The 20,175-nt window shown below is 42.6% G+C and overlaps 1 protein-coding gene across 1 annotated transcript; it reads left to right on the forward strand.

Moving 5' to 3' along the window:
• Nucleotides 1-279: 279 nt before the first annotated feature.
• Nucleotides 280-15,102, forward strand: saal1 (serum amyloid A-like 1; the record flags this gene model as incomplete). The annotated part of the gene is made up of 13 exons (XM_080736237.1): nt 280-283; nt 1,859-2,082; nt 4,302-4,412; nt 5,239-5,322; nt 5,637-5,716; nt 7,668-7,727; nt 8,357-8,472; nt 8,888-9,056; nt 9,914-9,996; nt 10,738-10,917; nt 12,201-12,451; nt 13,514-13,606; nt 14,763-15,102. The coding sequence occupies 13 exons, from the start codon at nt 280-282 to the stop codon at nt 14,853-14,855; spliced, it is 1,548 nt and encodes a 515-aa protein (XP_080592363.1). The 3' UTR covers nt 14,856-15,102.
• Between the last annotated feature and the right edge of the window lie 5,073 nt (nt 15,103-20,175).

Genomic DNA, 20,175 nt, shown 5'->3' on the forward strand with positions numbered 1-20,175 from the left:
GAGGACCGTAGAAGAAGACACACCACGTAACACAGCGCATGCGCAGTGTGTCCACAGTGCTAGCAGCAGTTTGTTTAGTTGTTCATTCATCATCTTTAATAAATGGGTGAGTTTATTCATTAATAACTTCATTAACACGTTTATTCATCAAGGTTTCAGTTAATATGTGATGTTATTGTAGGTCAGATAGACCTAATGTTAGAGAGACCAGCTTAACGTTTAAACCTGTAGACAAGATCAATGTTTTATGTTTACAATCATCATTCATTCATCACCGCAATGGGTGAGTTTCTTAAACCAGGAGTCTTCAACGTTTTCAGGACAAGGACCCCTTAGTTGAGAGAGAGATGAAGCAGGGACCCCTTGGTTGAGAGAGAGATGAAGCAGGGACCCCTTAGTTGAGAGAGAGATGAAGCAGGGACCCCTTGGTTGAGAGAGAGATGAAGCAGGGACCCCTTAGTTGAGAGAGAGATGAAGCAGGGACCCCTTAGTTGAGAGAGAGATGAAGCAGGGACCCCTTAGTTGAGAGAGAGATGAAGCAGGGACCCCCACAACCTGTTCATAGATTCCATATAGTTTCATTGTTTGACAGCACAATCATCAGTGTATTTTGGATTCATGTCAATTTGTGTTTTCAGATATTTAACCACTTGAACCGTCAATACTTAATAAAACGTGACCTTTCATTCTGTACTTAGTCTGCTCTTTTTCCCCTCTACACCAAAGCTCTTTGGCAAAAATAGCAGATCTACAAGCTCACAACGCCTCGCGCTGTGAGGCGTTGTGAGCTTGTAGATCTGTTATTTTAGGCTAAAGTTCTCAGAATATGGACAGTTGGACACTGATTGATTGATTGAAGAATTTATTAGATTAATTTGCAATAGAAAAAAGTACAGTTTCATGACAGTACAAATCACTGGTACAAGGTCAACTAAAAGGAGATCCTAGAAGGCTGAGGCTTATTTCCACAGGAACCACACTTTAAGTGTCTCATATAACATCGAATGACAGACATATAACATTGAAAGGTCTACTAAAGGGAGATCCTAGAAAAGACTAATAGCTTATTTCCATAGGAAACCATTGAAGTATCTCATATAACGTTGAATGACAGACTGATAGAACACAGTACTATGCAGTAGATATAGTCAGGAAAAAAAAGAAAGAATCAACAAAAACAGTAAGTCTATACAAACAGTAAGTACAAAGAAGGGTCAGGGGAGGCTGGGCTTGTTTTTACCAGTTGCGATTTGCGAACGCCTGCCGCCTGTAAGTTGTTTTTCAGGGCGATTTTAAAGGATGCTAGGGAACCACACTCCTTTAAGGCCTTCGGTAAGGCGTTCCACATTTTGTTGGTATAGCAGAAGAACGAGGTTGACCCTTTGGTTTGATTTGACTCTGGGTTGAACGTGATCTGTGCAGACAGTTCATGTCAGACTCCATTCAATTCAATTTCAATTCAAAGGAGCTTTATTGGTACGAGAAAACATATTTTACACTTGCCAAAGCAAAACTTTAGCGATTTAATATTTAGGACAATTTTAAGATTTGTTTTATTAAAAAAAAGTTACATAGTATAGCTTTAATAAACATCGTAATAAATACTTTATGGTTCCTGTCGCTAGTAAAAAACTGCCTTTCAATCACCATGATATGCGTTTTTTGCAAATATGGTCCCATTTATGTTAAAATTGATGACTAGTTCCACCAGACAACGACGATATGCTATAAATATAAGGTGCTGGGAGTGAAAATTATAATGTAGGGGTGCCTCGGATTAAAACAATATTCATGGGGTGCCTTGAGACAAAAACGTTTGGGAACCCCTGAGCTAGTGTGTGTTTCCTCTCTTCCTCAGAGCGTAGTGTGGCTCATGGAGCAGCACAGACCCCAGAGGAGGACGGGGTGAGGGGGTCTCCTTCCTCAGAGGAAGACTCTCCTGCTATGGACCGCAACCCCTCCCCTCCCCCCACCGCCTCCGACCTGGAGGAGGAGGGGCCCGGGGCTGGGGAGGACGACGCCATCGTTGGGACGGCCTACAGCAAGCACTGGCTGTTCAGTACCCTGACACATCTTATACAGGTAACACCACCTTAACACCACCCTAACACCACCCTAACACCACCCTACAGCAAGCACTGGCTGTTCAGCACCCTGACTCATCTTATACAGGTAACACCACCTTAACACCACCCTAACACCACCCTAACACCACCCTAACACCACCCTACAGCAAGCACTGGCTGTTCAGCACCCTGACTCATCTTATACAGGTAACACCACCCTAACACCACCCTGATAACACCACCCTAACTACACCCTGACCCTACAGCAAGCACTGGCTGTTCAGCACCCTGACTCATCTTATACAGGTAACACCACCCTAACACCACCCTAACACCACCCTAACACCACTCTGATAACACCACCCTAACTACACCCTGACCCTACAGCAAGCACTGGCTGTTCAGCACCCTGACTCATCTTATACAGGTAACACCACCTTACATAACACCACCCTAACTACACCCTGACCCTACAGCAAGCACTGGCTGTTCAGCACCCTGACTCACCTCATACAGGTAACACCACCTTAAATAACACCACCCTAACACCACCCTACAGCAAGCACTGGCTGTTCAGCACCCTGACTCATCTTATACAGGTAACACCACCTTAAATAACACCACCCTAAATAACACCACCCTAACACCACCCTAACACCACCCTACAGCAAGCACTGGCTGTTCAGCACCCTGACTCATCTTATACAGATAACACCACCTTAAATAACACCACCCTAAATAACACCACCCTAACACCACCCTACAGCAAGCACTGGCTGTTCAGCACCGTGACAAACCTGATACAGGTAACACCACCCTAACACCACCCTTACACCACCCTAACACCACCCTGGCATTCGTTGACAACAGGTGGTTTGATCCGGTCTAGACTGCATGGCATCCTAGACCGTAAAATGGAGAGAGTTATGACACTTAACGTCGACTCCCATTGTAAGCGTGGAAAGCTATGGAAGTCGCTAGCTTAGCCTAGCTTACTGGAGACTGTTCTCATTCTTAGAGAGCCTCTGCTGCTCTTCAGCCCCATCCGCCCCCATTATAACCCAGGCATTTTCAGTAGTAGACTAAGTAAGACTAAATCACATCTTTTTCCCCCTTTTAATAATGTTGTCTACCTTGGAGAGGCCCGTGAATGAGTTAAAAGGGGGAAAAAGAGGTGATTTAGTCTACTTAACCAGCGAGTGAAAATGCCTGGGTTATAATGGGTTATAATGGGGGCGGACGGGGCTGAAGAGCAGCAGAGGCTCACTAAGAATGAGAACAGGCTCCATGCGACGCCACATTCGCTCTGCGGCGAGATCAAAGCGTGTCGCCACTCTGCTCTAAACCACACTGCCTAGACCGCATGGCAAAAAAGAAGCGGTGTCGCTTTGTTTTGGTTCGTAGTCTACCATTAAGAATAGCATTTCCCCATGTATAATAAAGGTAGACACACGCTAAATAGTATCTGGTAACACTCACATTTATGCCACCCGCTCCCAACCGGTTATTGATTGATTATTTTATTAGACAAAAATGGAGAACAGTACAAGTTACAATTTGGAATGTAGTACAGTACAAGTACAGTTAAACACCCTGCCTAAAAGTCAAATAAGACCTTTTACAGTCTTTTTTATGTTGAAAGCCCTCTGTATTTAATTGATGGACATAATAAATAACAATAATAAATAACAAGCAAAAAAAAAAAAAAAAAAACATTCCCATTGCTGTACTGTCAGCTACCGTGAGTCGCCCCACACTTAGAAAGTGACCAGAGGTAAGGTGTCCCAGATTCTCCTGAGAGCTCGGTCTGTCACGATCATGACATTTTACATGACGATTAATTGTGACTCAAATAATTGCGATTAACAATTTAATTGTGTTTTTGTCGTTGACAATTCCAGTACATTTCTGCTTGTAGACTCAGGTTGCACATGGCAGATATGACACATAACCTGAATATACAAAGAAATGAAGGACACACTTGACAACGTTATACTTATAAAAGATAACTGACTGATAGTGGAAATAGCCGATCTACAAGCTCACAAGGCTAGGTCTGCTATTTCCACTTCCTTTTTGAAAGTGTTTGAAACTATAATGAACATTTCTCAACATGGAAACGATTATGACGATTATGCAAAAGAATTGCGATTACCTCAAATAATTGCGATTAGACGATGATGTAATAATAAGGCCTCCCTCACATGTGATGTGTTTGTGTGTGTTTCATGTCAGATCGTAACCAGAGAGGACAAGGAGGGAGGAGGAGGAGACTCCTCTCACATGCAGCTCACTGATGAAGAGGAGGACAGACTGTGCAGAGTGTGGGACATGGCTATGGACCAGGTGAGTTAGTGTGTAGGGTGTGGGACATGGCTATGGACCAGGTGAGTTAGTGTGTAGGGTGTGGGACATGGCTATGGACCAGGTGAGTTAGTGTGTAGGGTGTGGGACATGGCTATGGACCAGGTGAGTGTGTAGGGCAGGGGTTTTCAAAGTGGGTGATGGGGCACCCTTGGGTGCCGTGACGGCAGTCCAGGGGTGCCGCGAGATCACGGTTTTGGACATACAAGGTTTCCACCCGAAAGGTGCTGGGAGTGAAAATTATAATGTAGGGGTGCCTCGGATTAAAAAGATATTTACGGGGTGCCCTGAGACAAAAAAGTTTGGGAACCCCTGGTGTAGAGTGTGGGACATGGCTATGACCAGGTGAGTTAGTGTGTATCAATACAACAAAAACACACATAACCATACTTCCTGTCATTGCACAAACCCCTATTGCACTTAACATGAGTTAAATGGTGCAGTTGTAGATCTGCTATTTTCAGAGAGTATCACCAGAATGCAACTAAGCTCAACTCAGGCTTTGGGATTAGAAAATGGTAAAAAACTAAATCGTTTTTTCATGTCTCGTTTGTGCCATTGAAATTCAACTAAATTTTAAAGGAGCATTCCGCAGTTTATTGTGTCTCTTATGTTTGTTTGTTGTTGTTGTTGTTGTGTTGAAACGGGCCCCTGGTTTCCTACAGGAGTTCATGTTGTTGTTGTTGTTGTGTTTGTAGGACGTAGCAGGTTTCCTACAGGAGTTCATGTTGTTGTTGTTGTTGTTGTGTTGAAACGGGCCCCTGGTTTCCTACAGGAGTTCATGTTGTTGTTGTTTTTGTGTTTGTAGGACGTAGCAGGTTTCCTACAGGAGTTCAAGGCTGCAGACATCCTACTGGGAGTGATCTCCAAGTCCCGCTGTCCACGACTAACGGTGAGTGACAACCTACCCTACCTTCTAGATAGGTGCTTCCTTTTGAGCAGTTTTAGTTATTATTTCTTTATTGCCCTGCTGCTCCCCTTGTTAACTTGTATTGTTGTTATTGAACTTTAAGTCTCTTAATTATCAAGGAAAGCATCTTGTTTTGTTGATATGTATTCTATTTTTTATAACAATGTGCTAATAATAATAATAATAAACTAAACCCTCCTTGTCTTTAGGTTCAGGGTTTGACCTTTAGAAGAATAGTCTCTGACCTCTGACCTCTAGTAGAACTGTCTTGACCTCTCCTGTCTCCCTGTCAACAGGAGATCTGCGTTGGAATCCTTGGGAACATCGCTTGTTTTCCTGACACCTGTCTGTCTCTGAGTCACAATGAAGACCTGGGGTGAGTCTGTCTGTCTGTCTGTCTGTCTGTCTGTCTGTCTGTGACTCTCTGAGGTCACAACGGAGACCTGGGGTGAGTGAGTATTGATAATGAAATGCATGTGTAACAATTACTTAGTGATATGTCCGTACACGGGCAAATGTGTCCATGGCAAAGACTTGGTCCTTGTCCGACCGGTGACATGCTATTATGGACCTTGCACAGTCTCCAGGAACATGCCCTGCGAGTGGGGACGAGACATCATGCAGTCCGTGGATCTGTTCTCGACACTCCCACACAAGGAGCGGCTCCCGGCCTCCCGCGATTGAGAACCGAATCCCATCCTTCATTTAAAAGAGCTGTTCAAAAGAGCGGAGTCGTTGGTGAACGTCACATCTCTACTGCGCTCCTCGGGGCAGGAGCGCAGTAGAGGCATACCGTTTGGAATTGGTCAGACCTGCTTTTATGCGCAAAAAGAAATGTTTATTTGGCCACAAGACACGGCGCGCCACCTCCTCACTCCTCACTGAGCACATTGATTCGGCCACATCTCAGTCAATTCATATCCGATTTGTAAAATGTTAAATTTCTACATATTACTTGGGGAGTGTACAGTACAAGGGCTGGGATGCGATTAAAAGTTTTAATCTAATTAATTACAGGCTCTGCGATGAATTAATCGCAATTAATCGCATTTTAATCGCACATCGATATTTGACCTGAGAAGCATTTTTTTTTTCAATTAAAACACTTTTTGTTGTACGAGTGAATCAACGAGTGAGTTTTTTAAATCTAAATTTCGCATCCACTGGGCCAAGCAAAGCGCTCTGATCGGCTACTTCTCCCTTTGCGTTTGTTGTCTCTTCTTGGTTGGTGCATCGCTATGATCAGTATGCCCGAAACTGAAGGTTCTGTGGTACAAAAACTAAGTGCGATTAAAATGCGCAATTTTTTTTAATCACGTTAATTTTCTGTAATTAATTAATCGCAATTAATCAGTTAAAGTCCCAGCCTTAATATATATATATATATATATATATATATATATATATATATATATAAATATACCTTCTTTTCTGACACATTGGACTGCTCAGAAGAGCACTGCTTCTAGTTGTCCACTAATTTTGTGGCAAAAATATATATATATATTTTGACAAAATGTCCACCACAAGCACAGTACCTCTGGTGCTTTCCATAATGATACTGTTATTGTTATATTGTACCACAATATTGACATTATTAATATAAAAGTTAAAGGTGGAGGGGGAGGGAGGGACCAATGCTAATGATGAATCAATCATGTTGGATGGGAGATTTCCCCATGTTTAATATGATTTTAATGTTTAAACATTAAACATATCCAACCTGCTGACCATATTTTAGGTTAAAAGATAAAAAAGAAAGAAAAGCAGATCAACAATTTCGCAAAGTCTTGCATTCTGAGCTTGTATATCAGATATTTCCTCTACTTTAGGAATACTGTAGGCCCTCAAGTGATTTAAGTCTAGGTTCTCAACATGTGGGTCGGGACCCCCAGGGGGGTCCCAGAATGATTTTGGAGGGTCCCTAGATGATGAACTTAATGTACAACATTGTTTTCTCACTCAACAGTAAGTGTATAGAGGGTATCTGGCTATCTGCACATTTCTAAAGTGACAATTTACGGACTTTTTAATACCTCTAAAATGACAAATTAAACATTGGCCAAATTGTCAAACATTAGAGGAAGAAATTGTAAAATAGCAGATCTACATGCTCACAACGCCTCACGTTGTGAGCATGTAGATCTGCTATTCTCACAATAGAACCATGTTATACAAAATGCAATGCCTCAACTCTTAGTGCTCAACAGGGAAAATATGATTATTTTGGGGGTCTCAGTCTGAAAAGGTTGAGGACCACTGGTTTAAGTTACCCAGTGAAACCCAATGGGTCATGTATGTAATGTCATTCCTGTTTCTGTCCACAGGGAGGTGCTGTTGCTTCTTCTTGGAGACACGGATCCTCCCACACTGTTGGAGACAAGCAGGTGACACTGTGTGTGTGTGTGTGTGTGTGTGTGTGTGTGTGTGTGTGTGTGTGTGTGTGAGACAGTAATGTAAACTAGTAAGACGCCTCAGGGCGACCTAAAGGGCGAGGTCGTGCCAATTATTGGCCATCTGGCCAGTGATGTATATCGGACCAGTTACCCATATATGGACATCCATGCCCATACATGGAGATCCCTGTCTGAACCAGCCACACAGGTATGGGCTGTCTTCCTCCATTAGAGTCCTGTTAGCTATGGGCTTAATATTGATGACATCAGGGATCTCCATATATGGGCATAAAAGGGATTATGTTAGAGTAATTCCCATGACAACACAACATACAATATGCCCATACATGGGCAGGCGTGACCTTCACAGATACACGGATACGTGGACAAGATGTGCCGGACATCACAGTGACATCAGAGCATGATGTCAGAGCGACAAACCCATTGGCTGTAAAAATGTGTACACACACAGAGACAAGCTGTGACATTTATCATGGTAAACTGTGACCTTTGGTCTCAAATATTTTATATTTTTCAGGTTACTGTGTCAGAAGTATGTACAGTTTGTGTATTATTGTAACAGTAATGTGTATTATATTATTATATTTAATATCTTTCAGGTTACTGGTCACATGTCTGAGTCAGAAGGACGTCAGCTCTTTGTGGCTCCAGAGAATCCAGCAGCACAAATCAGTGTGTTGTAATCTGACCTTCATTATGAACAGCTCTACTAATGGTAATATAATATACTCTATAATACTCTGTACATTATAATACTCTATGTTCTAACCTGATCTTCATTATGAACAGCTCTACTAATGGTAATATTATTATATAATACAATATATACTCTATACATTATGTAAGGGATAAATACTGGCTCCCTCCCAGCACAACAAATAGATAAGCGACCTAGCGGTCGCTTATCTCCCGATTAGGGAGTCTTACTGGTATCTTTTTTTTTCCATTCAGCTTTTGAGCAACGGACCACCATTTGATGAGATGCAGTCCACTTAACTCACTCACTCTGCGTGTCTGTGTGTGTGTGTGTGTGTGTGTGTGTGTGTGTGTGTGTGTGTGTGTGTGTGTGTGTGTGTGTGTGTGTGTGTGTGTGTGTGTGTGTGTGTGTGTGTGTGTGTGTGTGCGTGCAGTGGAGTTGCTAGGTAAGGTAGGGGAGCTCCTAGACAAGCTGTTTGATCTGGATGAGGAGCTGATGAAGACCTGGATCACAGCGCCTCCCCCTGGCCAGGATGAGGAGGATGAAGGTCGGGGGGGAGGGGACGTGACGTCATCGCTGCTGGAGGCTGCCAAACAGCTCAGGTGACGACCAGCCTGAAACCATGAAACCATACATTGTAACTCTCTGTCTCAACCAGCCTGACCGTAACCCTAGAAATATACTTTGAACAACAAGCTTCCCGAGTAATATGATGTTACCTGATAGTGATAGTAATAGTGATATTACATGTTACAAGTGAGAACTTAAGTCAACTTTATTAGAGAGAAAACACATTAAGACTAAAGGATACAACCATTTAAAAACAATATAAGATAGATAATAAGAGTCCATGCTTGTGTTTTCAGAACATAGTAATATTTATATTAACTCATCCACTACATTGGACGAGTTTGACGAGCTATAGTTATGGGTCCACTCTGCTTATGACGAATATGACGAGCTATCAATTAGCTTTAATAACTATAAAACAAAAAAGTATGATCGCCGATTCGCCGTCCATAGCGCTCTGTGGACCCGCCCTATTCACAAAAAACGGATCTGGATGTTCCAGAACGGAACTGGGGGGGCGGGACAACAACGCCTGTATCCTGTCTGCCGAAATCCCATCCGGTTCAATGTTACACAACAACCACGCTGGACTCGTTTGGTTTCGCTTTGGGAAATGGCAGGCTGCGGGGTTTTTTAGCTTACCGTGCCTGGATCTTATTGTGAATGGAATCGGTGAACCATCGCGCAATGGATTCGCGCGCACGCCCACGTTAAAGGTAGGCAAAATTCTGGCGGTGTGGACCCTCAGAAGGGTCTTAAAAATAGCGGTGGGTGAGTTAACAGTAATAGATTAATATAGTCTCTGCTTGTGTTTTCAGATCATAGTGACATTTATATGAACAGTAATAGTCTAATAGCGTAATAGAGTCCCTGCTTGTGATGTGTTCAGGTCAGAGTCTCTAGAAGGTCTAGAGGTTTACCTCCATGTTCTACAGCTGCTGACCACCACTGATGAAGGCATCCGTACACTGGGTAAGTCTCTACGCACACTGTCACCGCTGCCTGCTGACGTGAACACGGCGTCTAGCTGGAGTCAAAATACAACTATGCCATTCAACCTTTCAGGAGGTTGAACCAGTTTTAATAAAACAGCTTAGATCATCGTGTCAAAAACATGATCTCAATTTTAATCACGGCAGTGGCTCACGGTTACAGTGGCCAGACAGGAACAGTGAGGTTCCCAGTTGGATCCCGGGCTCCCCCAGAGTTGTTGAAGAGTCCTTAAACAAGACTCTGAACCCCTAACTGCTCCTGATGAGCAGGTTGGTGCCAAGCATGGTTTCCTCTGACATCGCTGTATGAATGTGTGTGTGAATGGGTGAATGTAATGAATGTGTGTGTGAATGGGTGAATGTAATGAATGTGTGTGTGAATGGGTGAATGTAATGAATGTGTGTGTGAATGGGTGAATGTAATGCACAATCTATGTGAAGCACCTGGATAGAACGTGCTGTACCATTGAATGCACCATTTACCATCATGATCTTGACAGACATCCCTGTTGTAGTTGGTTAACGGTTCTCTGTCCTCCTGCTCTAGCCTCCCAGGACGGTCCCGGTGTGTGTTCATAGTTCTCCTCTCCTCTCTCCTCTCTCTCTCTATCCTCTCAGGACGGTCCCGGCAGAGGGTTCATAGTTCTCCTCTCTCTCTCTCTAGCCTCTCAGGATGGACCAGGCAGGACTTTGTGTGTTCATAGTTCTCCTCTCTCTCCAGCCTCTCAGGACGGTCCCGGCCGGGCCTGGTGGGACTTTGTGTGTTCGGTGGTTTGTTCAGACCTCCTGCAGCCTGGAGATCCTGCTCTGGTCCTCCAGGAGCAGAAGCTGCTGCTGCTGCACTCTCTGGACGTCCTGTCTGCCCTCTACTGCTGCCTGGAGGACAAGAGAGGCACTGACCGTAAGACTGAATGATTTAAATACTGTATCTACTGTATGACACTGACCGTAAGACTGAATGATTTATACTGTATCTACTGTATGACACTGACCGTAAGACTGAATGATTTAAATACTGTATCTACTGTATGACACTGACCGTAAGACTGAATGATTTAAATACTCTATCTACTGTATGACACTGACCGTAAGACTGAATGATTTAAATACTCTATCTACTGTATCACACTGACCATAAGACTGAATGATTTAAATACTCTATCTACTGTATCACACTGACCGTAAGACTGAATGATTTAAATACTCTATCTACTGTATGACACTGACCGTAAGACTGAATGATTTAAATACTGTATCTACTCATTAACACTGACCGTAAGACTGAATGATTTAAATACTCTATCTACTGTATGACACTGACCGTTAGACTGAATGATTTAAATACTCTATCTACTGTATGACACTGACCGTAAGACTGAATGATTTAAATACTCTATCTACTGTATGACACTGACCGTAAGACTGAATGATTTAAATACTCTATCTACTGTATGACACTGACCGTAAGACTGAATGATTTAAATACTCTATCTACTGTATGACACTGACCGTGAGACTGAATGATTTATACTGTATCTACTGTATGACACTGACCGTAAGACTGAATGATTTAATGATTTAAATACTGTATCTACTCATTAACACTGACCGTAAGACTTTATGATTAAAATATCTGGAAGACCAGAGACACACTGGCCGTAGTCTTGCGTAGCCAGACAACTATTCCACAATCTCCGAATGCTATCTAGAGTCTGGATCTACACCTCCCGAACGGCGAGTAACAGAAGCTGGCATTTCCTCTCTCAAAAATATATTTTAAAATGTCATTTCTGCTAAGCAGCAAGCTAAATATGCTTAAATGATTTTTATTGATATTAGGATAAATGTGCCGATATAAAAAAACGAAACGGAAGTGGGGAGGAGGCTTTAACCAGGTACTCTCACATCAGTCACTCCAGACTGTATGACAGGAGCATTTACAAATCGAGGGAGTCAACAGTCTGGCCACGCGAGACTACACTGGCCGTAAGACTTTATCATTTAATGAGTTAAATACTGTATCTACTTCTCATGTCTGGACCAGAGGCCAATACTGACTGTATCATGACCATTAGCTTTTGGTCAGACTTGGTACTTAAAAATATGTTCTTAATGTTATTGTCTAATGTGTTGTAGAGCTGGCGTTGGTTGAGTTAACAGTGTTTAATGTTCAATGTGTTGTAGAGCTGCCGTTGGTTGCAGTGATGTTGCGCGTGCTTCAGTACAACAGTGAGATTGTGCAGAACAAGGCTGAGGAGCTTCAGCAGCTCCAGAAGGACCAGCAGAAGGACCAGCAGAAGGACCAGCAGAAGGACCAGCAGGAGGACCAGCAGGAGGACCAACAGGACGTTGAACCCCAGAAGGACCAACATCTCTGCTCTCTGATAGAAACCACCACAGAGTTCCTGGCTGACCTCCTGTCTGGCATCGCCAAGGTAACCCTCATCTCCAAGGTCCTCCTCATCCTCTCTATGGAGGGCCTTAATTCTTTTATACTTTAGCTATTGAAAAATAGCAGATATACAAGCTCACAGCGCCGCACCGAGTGCCGCGCTGCGAGCTTGTATATCTGCTATTTTTGAAATGAAGAACATTCATGGGGGGCCCGCAGTGAATCCTTGTACCCAGGGCCCAGAATTTGGTGCGACGCCCCTGCTCACACAGCACTTTGTCACGGGAACGTTTTGTTGTTTCACACATGCAACAAGGAACTGCATTAAACCACGTCTGTCCACTATCCAATATAGGCTATAGGCCTATGAATAAATAAACACCTGGAAACCATTCATTATATGGTTTGACAGAGAGACAGAGAGAGAATAAAATCATGACGCATACAGCAAATGAACAGATTTCTCACACAGATTAGAGAGGTCTTGCTGGCTTATAATGCGAGTTCTGCTGTGCTGCTGTCACTTCTCTTTTCATAGCCAGAATTTGACCAAGAGAAGAGACAGGCGCTCGTCAGATGTGCTCTGTTACTTAACAAGACTAGGGTTGGAGCTCGTTAATTTGTTTTGATAATGAGCACCTTATCGATCCTGCTTATTGAGCCGGGCTTTTATCGAGCCCGCGATTGAGCGTTTTCTTAATATTTTGTGGAAAGATATGAGATGACAAATTCAGAACATAACTGGTATCTTTTGCGACTGTGAGTTTGTGGCTCTATGACGTTGTTTAAGGCTCCATCCCTAAACATGACAGCTCTCTAATGGTAACGGGCTCCTCATAATATGGATATTCTAAGGAGGAGGAGCACAAGGTGACGTAACCAGGCAAAGAACTTCACCGTTTATGGTGTCCACACGGCAAAAGAAATACGCCCGGGTTTACACAAATGCACTGCGGCCGGAGTTTTGGAAACTATTCGTTGCATCCTCCGTTTTCATGCGTTTGCTTGTGGACACCCATGGGCAACCGTAAGTGTACCTCCCTGGTCAAATGGAATCCGGCGCCGGATGGATGGGCTCTAAGTGTTTGATGTGATGTTTCTTCAGGAGGCGGTGTCAGAGCTGGTGACAAACGGATCGCTGACAGAGAAGACCTGTTGCTGTGCAGCGGAAGCTCTGCGTTCAAACTTCAACCATGTAGTAAGAATGATTCTTTACTTCATCCATGTAGTAAGAATGATTCTTTACTTCAACCATGTAGTAAGAATGATTCTTTACTTCTTTACTTTAACCATGTCGTAAGAATGATTCTTTACTTCAACCATGTAGTAAGAATGATTCTTTACTTCCACCATGTAGTAAGAATGATTCTTTACTTCCACCATGTAGTAAGAATGATTCTTTACTTCATCCATGTAGTAAGAATGATTCTTTACTTCATCCATGTAGTAAGAATGATTCTATACTTCAACCATGTAGTAAGAATGATTCTATACTTCTTTACTTAGTAAGAATGATTCTATACTTCAACCATGTAGTAAGAATGATTCTATACTTCTTTACTTAGTAAGAATGATTCTATACTTCAACCATGTAGTAAGAATGATTCTTTACTTCAACCATGTAGTAAGAATGATTCTTTACTTTAACCATGTAGTAAGAATGATTCTTTACTTCAACCATGTAGTAAGAATGATTCTTTACTTCAACCATGTAGTAAGAATGATTCTTTACTTCAACCATGTAGTAAGAATGATTCTATACTTCAACCATGTAGTAAGAATGATTCTTTACTTCAACCATGTTCTACTGTAAGTCAATGTTTGTCAAATGGGGCCAGGGGGGACGTGTACCCCTAGTAGGGGTGTAACGATACAGTAACTGAATCGAAAAATCGATTTCAATTTGCAATGATCTACTTTATCGATATGTAAATGCATTTATCGTACCGTTTTGGCTTTGTATCGAATCGGTATCGTTTTGCAATGCAGATAATTGTTTGTATGGAAACTAAGTAGGTGTGCCTTGTATTTAGCAATTTTAAGAAGGACAATGAAAAAGGGTCAAGTATCTCAACATCATGTCAAACACAAGCAAAAATGGGGGGGGGGGGTGTTCTCTCCTTCATCAGTGCACATACCCTAGGTGGAGTTGGCAAAAGGGTCTTCCTGTGTGTCTGCGAGTTTGCATGTTCTCCCTGTGTCTCCTAGGGTAAAATCATGGTCTCTATAATGCCTCCCCCTGGCCAGCCTGATGGAAGGGAAAGGAACTGGTCAGAATAACGGGGGAAACTCCCACCTGTCAGGTGAAAAGAAGCGACTTGGACTCCTCATGCATGTTTGTGTTTTTTTTGCAGGTAGAGCAGCTGGCCTCCGTGTTGAGCCAGGAAGAGCCTCTGTTGGCCGACGCACTGAGGAGGAACGCACTTCCTGGGTCCCTCGCCACGTGATCCCCGCTTCCAGCCAATCAGCAAGCTGTGTCCCACACCACGTGACCTCTGGTACCAGCCAATCGGCGCTCACTCAAAGAGCTCTGACACGATGATGGGAGCGTTTTGGATCAGAGAGAGACTCGTCGTCACCTGACCACAAATACCCACCTTCATGCCACGCTATGAGCTTGTAGATCTGCTGTTTTGTTTCTTGTTTTTTTTTTGTGAACATTTGTGCAAATATTTCAATTTCTAGCCACAACTTTCCAACATCCCATAATGCATTGCGCAGAAGTTGGACGGAGCTTCCGGCGCCGCAGTCGAGTGTGATCTACAAGCTCACAGCGGTTGCATCTGCGACGCGACGTGAGCTTGTATGTCTGCTGTTAATCGGAAGTGTGGTGCAAACAATTCTTCAGTAAACTCCCGCGGAAACAGGTGGATACATTTATTGATCTTTGATTCCGGGGGCTAGGGTTAGGGTTAGGTCCCTGGAAGAAAATATTTTGAGATGGGGATCAAATACAACATTTCGAGCACCACTGACATAGATAACAAAGTTTTGTTTTCTTTTTTTCAGAAAACTGTTTCAGAAGACATTTGTAGAATTGGCCTCTGGTTTAAATGGGTTTAATAGCAGAAAGATTTTTTCTCTTTTTATAATATTTTTCTTCACGTAAATGAACCCATTATAAGACCTGCAGTACTCTATTCTACAAATGTCTTCTTAGTTTCTATGATCAGTGGTTTGCAAACATTTTAACGTCAAGGACCCCCAGAATTATATGTATTTGGCTGCAGACCGCCATCTCAAAATATGTTGTTCCGGGGACCTTGAGAAAGAATATTTTGAGTTATAAAAGTTCACTTCAGTTCAAAATATATATTCAAAGAGCTGCCCCCTTTTTCATGATTAAAAAAAAAATAGCAGATCTACAAGCTCACTTGGTGCCGCGCCATGAGCTTGTAGATCTGCTATATTGTTCAATGACTTAAACAATGGTTAAAGTAAATTGTGACATTTTGTGACATTCGTTTCTGACCCTGTGGATCGTCTTTTTTTTATTCGCCATTTAAAAAAAATTATTGAAAGGGAAATTGTGCTGGCTTCATGAATATTTGTATTTCTCATGTTTTATATATAGGCTATATATTGAACCAATGAAAGCTTTGTATCTGCTATGGTCGTGTTTATGTCAGAATGTTTAAGCGGAATGACTCTTTAGTAGAGCTTTGACTTTCCATGATGAAACTACAAGCTTTAGTGACATATATTGACTTCCAATCCAACTTATTCTGACAATAACCCTAACCCTAAGCCCAGTGCAGATTATGTTGTGTGTTTGTTTGTTAGGGTACAGCTGTGTGCAAAAATAAAAACTAGGCTAAAATGTCAGGGAGGGACTAGTGAAGAAGAGATCCAGTAGAACTAAGACTAGCAGATAAGAGATCCAGTAGAACTAAAGGGGAACACACACTGGACGCGGATGCGGCGCGGAGGCGGCGCATCAAAACATACGGCTCCATTATTTTCAATGAACTAACCCACACCGGCGCCGTCAGACGCGCGCAGCCGCGGGTCTGCCGCCTCGCCTGCCGCGTCGATACGCTGCTGTTCTATTTTTCCAGCGTTGCCGCGCGGTGAACATGTTCTCCCATGGTTCTCCCCACCGGGGAAATGGATGTGCTGTGTGGCAGTGCGCTACATCCAGTTGGGGTTATCGCGGGGCACTTCACGTGGGTCGATACCGCAACGCGACGCTGCGCAGCCGTCCGCGTTCATTGTGTGCTCCCCTTAAGACTAGTGGAGAAGAGATCCAATAGAACTAAAAGACAAGTCGTGCTTTGTTGTCTGCGGGTGTTGCGCCTCAAAAATAGACGATTTACTTGTAGATCGGCTATTATTCGATAGACGATCTACAAATTTAGCATCATTAGTAAATGCAGTCGTCTAAATCAGCTGTAGATTTTAGTTGACTAACATCTTATGACATTTAATCAACTAAAACTAAGACTAAAACCAAGACTAAAATATGACTTAAACTAAATCAGAATGAACCCAGCTATACCAAACCTCTACCAAAGTGTCATTTAGCTTGAAGCCATTATTTTCTGCTTTATCTATGAGCAGATATACAAGCTGTGAGTTTGTATATCTGCTGTTTTTTCAATAGCTAAAGTATAAAATAATTCCTGATCTTAACCCATTCGGAACGGGTACACATTATTGTGTATCATTATTTTATGCTTTAACTATGGAAAAATAGCTGATATACAAGCTCACAGTGTGGCACCGAGTGCCACGCTGCGAGCTTGTAGATCAGCAATTTTTTTTTTAAATCGTGAAAATTAGAATTTTTACCCGATTCTATAAGTGTCTTTTGAATCCTTCTAAGACTTTTTGAAAAAACCTATGTTTCTATGTCAGCAATCTGGCCAGCCATCGTCAAAGAAAAGGTCAGAGAATTGCACACATTTTCATGACTTTTTTCAAAAATAGCAGATCTACAAGCTCACAGTGCCGTGCCGCGCTGTGAGCTTGTATATCTATTTTTCACTGGTTAAAGCATTCAATAATTCTAGGCCCTAAATGGGTTTTAATCACATATCGTCCTCACTGTGAGGTGAAAATGGGCATGAATGAATTGAAAATAGCCGATCTACAATCTCAAGCTGTTGCTGTGCGTTGTGTGCTTGTAGATCAGCTGTTGTTTTTTTTGGTCAAAGATATTTTTATACTGTAAGAATTAAAGGAGTAGTTCACAAAAAAAGGTTTTCTGTCAATTATATCGCCTTGTGTGAAGTCATGGAGGTCTTTAGTTTTGTTTAGTTTTTTGACCCATTCAACTAATTTTTCTGCGATTTTAAACATAGCTGAACTCCAAATTTTCTTTACCTTTTAACGTTGGCGTGTGTGCACATCGTGCAAGGTCTGCACGATCTGTGTGCAGATCATATGCCAGGCGCGTAAAAGACTCATAACAGTTTCCAAATAAAAAAAATCGTGTGAAAAAAGACCTATGGCCGTGTAGCTCCTTCCTTTGTTTACATGCAAACCTACGGGAGCATTTTGATTGGGCCTTAGACCGGTTACGGAAACCTAGATCCGGTCAAAACAGGAAATGCGGCCGGATACAGTTAGGAGGCGGGCCTAAAGAGTCCGAATCGGCGATAAACAGCGATCATACTTTTAATTGTTTTATAACGATTAAAGCTAAATAAATCTTGGGGTTGCTCGGGCATGGCAGGGCGGTACAGCGGGAAATCTTCGGTGGCAAATGAGTTAATTAGCGGCGAGGTTCCCGGGATGGAGCTGGTGTGTTTAGTGTTTAGAACTGTTGCATTCTGGTTATTCTGGTTAAAGACATGGAACCACTTTAACCATCATTTTATGCTTTAACTATTACAAAAATAGCAGATCTACAAGCTCACAGTGCCGCGCTGTGAGCGTGTAGATCTGCTATTTTTGAACATTTTAACCCATTTGTAGCCGATCCCAAGAATACTCGTGAAAAATACTCGAGTACTCGGAGTGCCGATCCCGAGTATACTCGCGCTATATACTGTATATACAGTAAAGCTGGCAAGCTTACCGTACGGTCCGTTGGAAAGTCCTGGCACGATTGGACTCGCCGATTCATCATCATCGCGGATCCACGTGCACACAATAGTGATTCCTTAACATGGTAGCCGACGGTCTATCTCATCTTTAAAGTCCATTTTCTCCAAAAAACACTTTTTAGATTCTCGCTATAATAACACAAGCTGAAAGGGAACAATCCGCCATTACTCCAACCGCATGGGACGATGACCACTTCCGGTGAATGACGTCATGACGTCAAACAGGAAATGTTTGCGCAATCGACTTCTGGCCTTCAAAATAAGAGACTGGCCGCGGACGGAGCAGGCGAAAGGCGCGCTGGACATTTATCCTGTTCATGTCTGGAGCACTAAATGGGTTAAAAACGATACGGTATACAGAGCCAAACGGTACGATATTTGCTTTCGATATAGTAGATAGATCATTGCAAATTAAAATTATTTTTTGATTCAGTCAGTTTTTTTTTCTTTTTCTTTTTTTAGTTTTGTTTATTTGTTCAACTCACATACATTTAAACAAGTCATACATCCACATAGTCACAGTTACTATGTTGTTACACACCTAATAGAGCATCGCAGCAGAAGTGGTTTACTGGGGTCACTTAAAAATGGCCCATTCATTTTCCCCATAGACTTTTACAAAAACATTTATAACAATTATGTTAAGCCTCGAACAAAGCCATCCAGGATGGCAGTGAATCATGACCATACAACCTATCCTATGTGAAAAAATATTTTAATATTACATTATTTGATATACTACATTAATAAATACCCTTTGTTTAGCGATTTTCAAAATGTTCTTTTCATAGAAACGAAGGTCTCATGTTCATGATTCACCCACTTTGAAAACCCCTGAATTCTAATGTAATCCTGGGCTCTGCTCTCCCTCTGACAACCTGGGGAGAGCAACGGACTGACCTCATGCTTCCTTCTATGCATGAGGAGTCCAAGCCACTTCTTTTCACCTGACAGGGTGGATTTCCCCGGGTTGGACGTAGCGCGTGGAAGGAACACGTTATTCCAACCAGTACCTTTCCCCTCCATTTTTTGAGGGTATCTACCCTATAGGTGACACAGGGAGAACATGCAAACTCCACACATAAAGGCCCATTCGCCAACCCCACCCGCCCCCAGCGCCCACGGTGTCCCCTGGCGAGAATCGAACCCAGGACCATCTAGCCGTGACCCCCAAAATAATCATATTTGAACCGGGGACCCCCGCCCTGCACAAGCATGTGGAATTGTAGGAGTTGTCATCACAGTAAGTACATTTAGTTCGACTTAATCTATTCCATTTTATTTTCACCATTTCTGCCACTGATATTTGACAATTTTGACCAATGTTTGACCAGAGGTACTAAAAAGTCTTTAAAGTCCCTAAATTGTCACTTTAGAAATGTGCAGATACCCTGGCCTGTATACACTTATACTGTATGTTGGTTTGTTTACTGTTGAGTGAAAAAACAATGTTGCACATTAAAGCTATACTGTGTAAGTTGCTCAACTAGTGGTCAGTAGCGGTATTGCTTTTTTCGGCCGTTTTTCGGCCGGAGTCGTCGCGGACCACCGGAGCGGCGCCGCAAACCACCGCGACCGATAGTAATCCGTGGAGGGGTAGAACGCATGGTAGAACGTAATTTTCTGGCCAGGATTTGTGGATTAAGAGGTTAAAATCCTTCACCATGGTAAACACTGTAGCCAAGCGGAGGCGCTTCCTGGAGACCAGAGCAGATAA

Source organism: Nannobrachium achirus (assembly GCF_963921795.1).
Source record: "Nannobrachium achirus genome assembly, chromosome: 11".
NCBI classification, from domain to species: Eukaryota; Metazoa; Chordata; class Actinopteri; order Myctophiformes; family Myctophidae; genus Nannobrachium; species Nannobrachium achirus.